This window comes from Columba livia, chromosome 23 (assembly GCF_036013475.1).
Source record: "Columba livia isolate bColLiv1 breed racing homer chromosome 23, bColLiv1.pat.W.v2, whole genome shotgun sequence".
Lineage (NCBI taxonomy): Eukaryota > Metazoa > Chordata > Aves > Columbiformes > Columbidae > Columba > Columba livia.
The window spans coordinates 2149439-2156817 of record NC_088624.1 but is presented as its reverse complement, the minus strand read 5'-3'; the positions used below and the strand labels follow the sequence as shown (position 1 = coordinate 2156817).

At 66.0% G+C, this 7379-nt stretch overlaps 1 protein-coding gene across 1 annotated transcript; it reads right to left on the bottom strand.

Moving 5' to 3' along the window:
* Positions 1-449: 449 nt before the first annotated feature.
* Positions 450-5222, bottom strand: NEUROD2 (neuronal differentiation 2). Its single transcript, XM_013368937.3, has 2 exons — positions 4293-5222; positions 450-3165 (listed from the first exon to the last, which is right to left on the bottom strand). The coding sequence occupies exon 2, from the start codon at positions 3158-3160 to the stop codon at positions 2087-2089; it is 1074 nt and encodes a 357-aa protein (XP_013224391.2). The 5' UTR covers positions 3161-3165; positions 4293-5222; the 3' UTR covers positions 450-2086.
* Positions 5223-7379: the final 2157 nt, after the last annotated feature.

The following is a 7379-nucleotide window of genomic DNA, read 5'->3' as shown; positions in this document are numbered from 1 at the left end:
AGCACTGCCGTGGCGGACAGCTCCGCACCGGGCACCGGGACCGGGCACCACGCCGGGAGCCGACTGGGTACCGGGGCCGGCACCGAAAACCCGGCCTTGGCCACCGGCACCGCGGCCCGGTGCCAGCTCCGGGCACCAGCGTCCCGGGGGACCGGAGCGGTGTCACCGCCGCACTTCACCCGTAGCGGCGGGGCCGGGACCGAGCCGGGCGGCCGCTCCGGATCCCGGTGCCTTTATTGGCGAGGTGGGGGGACACCGCCTCCCCGGTCCCGGGGGGGACACCCGTGGGGCAGAGCCGCGTTATATCAGCGCCGCCGCACCGCGGGCCGCGCACTCGGACGGCGGGAACAGCGGAGGCACCGGCACCGCCGAGAGGCACCGCGGCCGGGGGTCGGGCCGGTGCCCCCCGGTACCCCCGGGGCGGAAGGAAAGCGGCGAAGTCGGCGGAGTCAACATTGAATATTTATTAATCGCCGTCGAAGGACGCTCGGTAATTACAGGTTCGCCGCGAATCGCACCGGCGGCGGCTCGTCACGGCCGACGGAGTCCTGGCGGGGCCGCCCCGGCGGGGACCGGGCTGCGAGCGTCCGGGGGGGCCCCGGGCGGGGCGGGACGATGCATGCAGTATCGCCGGACCCCCCGGCCCCGCGCTCCGCCAAACAGTGTCCGCGGCGGGGAGCGGGACAGCGGGGAGCGGCTCCCGGCGCGGGGGGGCTCTTGCATATCGTTGGCCATAAATATTTATTAATCGAAATGAAACGGAACAGAAACACGAAAGCACTTCTGGTGTCGGACAGGCGGGTCCCCTTTGCTACAACGGTTTGTGATTTTTTTGTTCTTTTTTTTTTTTCCTTTTTTCTATTTTTTTTTTGTTTTTCCCGGTTACTTTTTGCCTTTTTTTTTTTTTTTGCAAAACTTTTTTTTTGTTTTATTTTTTTTTTCGTTTTGAAAACAACTCTCAGAAATTCTGCTCCTCCTCCCTGGTCTCTAAAAATGCTGGTTTCTCGAAGGTGGTGCGGGCGGGTTCCGAAAACAACAAAAAAAAAAAAAAGAAAGAAAAAAGAATAAAAAGGAATTAAAGAAAAGCGCATTATCTCGGCTTCACGGCGCCTCCCGACCGACGGAATGCGGCAAACCGGGACGAAGACACACGGGCCGGGCCCGGGCCCACCAGCCCCCCCGGAGCCCCGCTTGCATAGCTGGGGAGAACCGGGGCGGCTCCGCGGGACTGGGGGTTACTCTTAATCATTTTTTTTTCCTCATTTTTGGGTTTTTTTTTCCTTTTTTTTTTTTTTTTTTTTCCGTTTCAAGTTTTTTAAAACAGATAAAAAACGTCCTGACACACGCGCTGCGAGAGGAGCTCCCAGGGCCGGGAGCGGGGCCGGGGCCCCCCCAAAGCAAAGTGCATCTCTGAGCGTCCGCCGGGCCGGGCCTGCTTGCATAGATAGAAATGTGGGTTCCTCCCTTCGCCTCTTTATTGCTTCGGAAAGTTTCGCTCCGCGCCGCAGCGCAGGTTCCTCTCGCTCCCACGGGCCGGGGCAGCGGGTGTCCAATGCCGGGGGGTGGTGTGGGGAGTGTGGGGGTCACGGCGGTGGAGGGGAGAAACAGCCCAAAAAGGGGGGCAATGGAAGGGAAAAAAATACATATAAATAAAATTAAATTAAAACGAATTAAAAAGGAAACGACGCGGCTCGACCCAGCTGGCCGGTCTTCGGGGGCGGCTCTGCCGGGCGCTGCCGCCGCTGGGCGCCCCCCGCTTCGGGGGAAACAATAATCATCAATAAAAAATAAATTAATATAGAAATACTAATAATAATATCAACAATAATAATTTAACTAAATAAATACTCAGTAATAATAATAATAATAACTTAAGGAAAAGGGGAAATCCTCCCAAAAAAGCACTTTGTCCCCACGGGGCGCGGGGACCCGCCGCCGGGGCCGGGTCCCCATATTGCACCAAAGCCCACGGCGGAGCCCCGGGGGCCGGTCCGCGGGTGTTCGCGTGTCCCCCACGCCTCGGGGACGGGGCGGCCGGGCGGGGAGGGGGGCGCTCGGTGGGGTTGTGGGGCGGGGTGGGGGGGGTTCAGTTGTGGAAGAAGGCGTTGAGCTCCTCGTACATGGGGCCCCGTTCGTGCGGGAGGTGCATGTCGTAGGGGAAGATGTTCTCGGAATGGACCCCCCCGCGCATTCCCGCCGAACCGAAGACCAGGTTGTGGCCGGCGGGCCGGGAACCGGGCAGCGCCGAGTAGTGCATAGAGTAGTGATAGCTTTTGTCGTGGTCGGGGGAAGAAGAGTCCTGCTTGAGGGAGAAGTTGCCGTTGATGCAGAGGGGGGGGCTGAGCCCACCGTCGTACTCCGAGCTGTTGTAATCGGGGGACGCGTTCCCGTAGAGGCTCTCGTAGGCGGAGGCGCAGTAGCTGTGTGTCCTCAGCCCGTGGGCACCGGGGCCGGCGGCGGGCGGGCACTGCGCCGCGGCCAGCCGCGAGCAGGGGTAAGGGTAGGGGTGCACGGCGAAGGAGGCGTTGGGGCCGTGGAAACGGCCGCCTTCCTGACCCTGCTCCGTGAGGAAATTGCGAGAATTGAGCTGCAGGCAGCCGGCCACCAGGTTGGTGGTGGGTTGCGACAGCCCCTTGCACAGAGTCTGCACGTAGGAAACCAGGTCGGGCCGTTTGCCCGAGCGCAGGATCTCGGAGAGAGCCCAGATGTAGTTCTTGGCCAAGCGGAGGGTCTCGATTTTCGAGAGCTTTTGGGTTTTAGAGTAGCAGGGAACCACCTTCCGCAGGTTGTCCAGGGCCGCGTTCAGGTCGTGCATGCGGTTGCGCTCCCGGGCGTTCGCCTTCTGCCGCCGCAGCTTGGAGCGCTCCAGCCGCGCCTTGGTCATCTTGCGCTTCTTGGGGCCGCGTTTCTTGGGCCGTTCGCCCTCCGCCTCCTCCAAGCCTTCCTCCTCCTCCTCCTCCTCCTCCTCGTCCCCGCCTAACTCCCCTTCCTCCTTGCTCTCCCCCAGCGAACCCTCGGGCGGCTCCTCGGGGAGGGCGCAGCCCTTCCCCGCCCGCTCCTCCTTCTCGCTGCGGGCATCCTCCTCGCACTCCTCGGCCCAACCGGCGAATTTCGGTACTTCGGGGACCAGGCTGGGCTCGCTGAAAAGTCGCGTCAACATGGTGGCTGCAGCGGGGGGCAAAGAGCCAGGCGTTACCGGCGGCCCCGCCGCCCCCCCTGCTCCCCCCCTCCGCGCTCCCCGGGAGCGGCTCCGCGGCGCCGGGGTCGGCGAAAACGAATTGGGCGCGGGGCTGCCCGCTGCCGCCGCCCGCCCCGGCCGCCCGACCCCGGGGGCACCGGGGCTCCCTAGGGGTGCGGCGACGATCCCCCCCCCGCAGCTCCCGGCCTCCCCCCCCGAGCTCCCCGCGGCCGCCGCCCGCGCCCCGCGCCCCCGCTCCTGCACCCGCCGCTCCGGCTCCCCCCGCCCCCGGCCCGGCCGGTCACCCCCCCCCGGTGCCCCACGGGCCGTGTCCGGTGCCTCCGGCCCCTCTTTGACGATTCCAACTTTTCCCCGCCGCAGGCGCGGTGCGGCTCCGGTCGCGGCTCCGCCACCGCCGTCCCGGGGCCGGAGCACCGAGGAGCGGCCGTCGCACCCCCCCGTACCCCCTCTGGCCCGGTCAGCCCTGCCCGGAGCCCCCTACCCCGGGGCTCCCCCCGGCCACCGGAGCGCGGCCCGTAAAATGCGGCGGCATCAAACGGTGGTGCGGCGGGGGGTAGCGGGGGGCGGCGGGGGTGGCCGCGACCGGGCCCCACCCCGAGGGACCGCGCGGGTCGCCACCGGCGGCGCTGCCAGTGTCGTCCCCGGGGCCGGGCAGCGCGGTGGGGCTGGGGCGCGGGGCACCGCCCGGGGCGGGGGCCGGGGGGAGCGGGGGAGCGGGGAGGCGGCTCCGCCAGGTCGGGACCCCCGGGGGCGGCGGCGAGGCGGCTCCGCGCCGATTTCGTTGATGCCGCTCGGCCGCCGCTGCCCGCTCCGTCCCGCCGGGACCGCGACGCCCCAGGCGCGCCCAGCAGCGGGGGGGGGCCGGGGGGAACGAAGCCCCAACAAGCCCCTTGGGGCGTCTCCGGGGGGGATGGGGAAAAACCCATCTGTGGGGCCGATGGGGAGCGGGAGAACCGAGGGCCGGGGGAGAACGAAAGACGGGGGAAAAAAGGGCGAGACGTGGCGGAGAAACAAAATCAACATGGAAGTTGCCTTTTCTCCATTCAAGTTTCCTCCACTGCCCTCCCAGCCCTCCACTTCTTACATAACTCACCTTCGGGCGGACCGGAGGAATTTTTATTTCATTGTTCCCAGCATCTTCTGGGACCGGGACGCGGCTCCTTGAGGTGCTCCAGCCTCCTGCAGTCCTCTATCCAAAAGGAGGCGAGAGTGGCATCTCTACCCAGCAAAGGGGGTACCAGCTCTGCTGCCAGTGCCATATGGTTGGCACGTCATGCGCGAGAGCTATCACATGAGAGCTAATGATTGACATGCGCTTGCATTCAGGGAGATTTGTCTCTCTGGGGAAGGAGGACTCGCCATCTGTCACTCTGTACTCAAAAAAAAAAAAAAAACAACACAACAAAAAACAAAAAAAAACCCTCTTCCAAATCTACAGCTCTGCCTACACGCCGCAAAATGGGACCCGGGCGAGATGCAGGCGATGGCGGGGCCGGGCTGAACAATGGAGCCAGCGGCAGGGCGGCGAGGGAGACCGGCCATCCCGGCCAGGCCGAGCGTGCCAGGGGCAGCCGGCGGGCGGCAGGGCAAGGGGGGAGACGCCGTGGGGACTCTTGCTGGGAGCTGGCATCTGCGGCTCGCCGCAAAATACCACAGCGGCTCACCCAGGTCCGTCCCCACCCTCAGCCACCAGGCGAAGAGCGATGGCCACGGTGGCAAGGGCCTGGCGTGGGCTGGGGGCTGTGGGCAGGGCCCAGGGGAGGTGGTGGTGGTGGCAGTGGTGGTGGTGGTGGTGGCAGCGATGCCCAGGTCGGCCACACGGGTGTGTGCAGGGGGCTGCAGGTGTGGACACAGGCAGGGCTGGTGGCTGCAGGGCCGTGGGTCTCCATTCAGGTGGCACATGGGTCATCCAACTGCCCGACACCCCACAGCCCCTGCCATGCCAGCACCCCCCTGGCTGCACAGCCGTGCCAGCCTGTCTTTGCGACCCGGCGGCACAGCCCGGCACGCACAGACACAGCCAGCCTTCGGTACACACCTACACGCGCACACAAACACACATGCTCAGGCTTGCACACACATGCACACGCACATGCACACCCTCCCCAATGCACACGGGGTCCAAGCTCCCGCGGATGCGGGTCCTGCGGTGCCGATGGTGGAGGCCCAGCCGTGTAGCACAGACGATGGGGCCTTTGTCTGCCAGGCACCTCCTCGTCTGCCGCGGCCCCACACCTGGCACCGTAGCGCCCCGTCACCCCCAGCCTGCAGCTCTGTCCCCACTATAGCACACACGCAGCCAGAAATCACTGCTGCCATTTCCCTTGTTCCTGCAGATGGGGTGTGCAGCAGCGGGGCTGGGGAGCCCGGTACAGGCACGTTCTGTCCCTGGGAGCTGGATCCCATCACCTTGTGCCGTGTGGCTGAGCCACAGGCCCTCGCTCTGTGCTGGGTTGTCCCTGTGTCACGGATCCCCTCCGTCCCTGCGAGCCCATGGTGGCCGGGACCTGCCCGGCTTGAGGGGCAAGGGCAGGGGAAGGGGCAGCGGGCGCAGGGTGCCATACACCAGCACGTGCTGGCAACGGCGGCACGGCTGCCACTGGTCACAGCAGGGAGATGGTGGCAGTGGCGGTCAGGGCTGTGCCCACACGCAGACAAAGGGCTGGCCGTGCCCGGCCGGCGGGGCTGTGCCAGCGATGGTGGCGGTGCCCACTCCCCTGGTGCAGGTGTCGGGGATGGCACGTGACAGAGGGGCTGCCACCGGCTGTGAGTGTCCCCCCTGCACGCTGCCGAACCCTCTGACTGTCACTCACGGCTGTGACCGAGCAGATGGCACCTGGGCTGGAGCTGGCCCACGGGAGGCAGTGCCCACCGCAGCCGTGCCGGGGCAACGATCCCCAGCAGCCTCGCAGCCTGTCGCAGCCCTTCCCCGCGACACCGCTCAGCTCCCTCTGTTGTTGCCATCTTTATTTTGCAGGTGGGTGCCGAGTGGGCATCATCGTGCCCTGGGAGCCATCCTCACCTGGTACCCGCTGCGCACCGACGCTGCCCATTGCCACCAGTTCTGGGTAAGTCCTCACTCCGCTGCCCTCAGTTCACGGGACAGGGGACCCCAGGTAGGTGACACAGCCCCTCTCCAGCCTGGCCGCACCTCAGTGCTGGGACAGCGAAGCTGGTGATGTCCCGGTTCCCAACATGGGACTCACAGCCCATGGGGGACCCACGATGGCACCAGGGCTGCCCGAGGCTGCGGAGATGCTACGGTGTGAGCGGCTGGGCTGGCCTCTACGGGGACAAGGACAGGGATGGGGGGGAAGCCACAGGCCCCTGGCCTGGTGCATCCGTTACCGCCTAATTAGCAGCCGGTGAGCGGTAAGGGTGGGCGCCGGCGTGAGGCTCATCAACATGCAGAGCGCTTGGAGGGAGAAGAAAGTGGAGACATGAAACAGGGAGAGGAGATGAAAGGGGAGCAGGGAGATGAAAACCCAAACCACTGCATTGTGCCGGGGCTGGGGGGGGCGGGGGCCCCCGGCTGGCCTGTGCCAGGACACGGCCCGTGCTGTGGGCAGGAGGAGGGGGCTCAGTGCCACCCCTGTGTTGTCCCCTCCACTGCAGCCAGTGATGGCACAGGGCAGAGCAGGGCAGGGGCAGCCCCATCCCCTTCCCTGGGGGAGCAGCAGGAAGAGGTGAGGTGGGGGTGACACCAGGACCTGGGGGGAGCAGGGGCAGGAGTGGGTGCTGGTGCTCTAGGGGGGCTGAGCTCGGTGACCCCGGGGCTGTGGTCCCTGTCCTGCTTGCTAGTCCTTGTGTGCAGCGACCAGCTTTCCTGGCACGGTCACCTCCGGTCCCCAGCCATCCCAAGCCGGGTCCCCTGGGGGGGCACAGCAGGGTGTTTGGCTGCTGAAGGAAGCTCTTTTCTCCTCCTAAATTCCTCCTCATTGTCCCTTCCCCTCCCTCCGGCAGGAAGGCGATGGACGGGGATGGGGACCCTGCCCAGAGGTGGGTGCCAGGGGACATGTGGCATCCAGAGGGACTTGGTGGGGGGACAGAAGTGGGTTGACACCGGCAGAGCCGGGCGTGGGCGCCGGGTGCCGGGCAGTGCCAGGACGCGGCTGGGAGCCAGCTGGGCCCGGGATGGCTCCCGGGGGCCCTGTGTGCGGTGAGTTTGCCGGGGCTCAGC

Coding starts and splice junctions, on each gene's coding strand:
- NEUROD2 (XM_013368937.3), bottom strand. CDS start 3,160: ATGTTGACGCGACTTTTCAGCGAGCCCAGCCTGGTCCCCGAAGTACCG.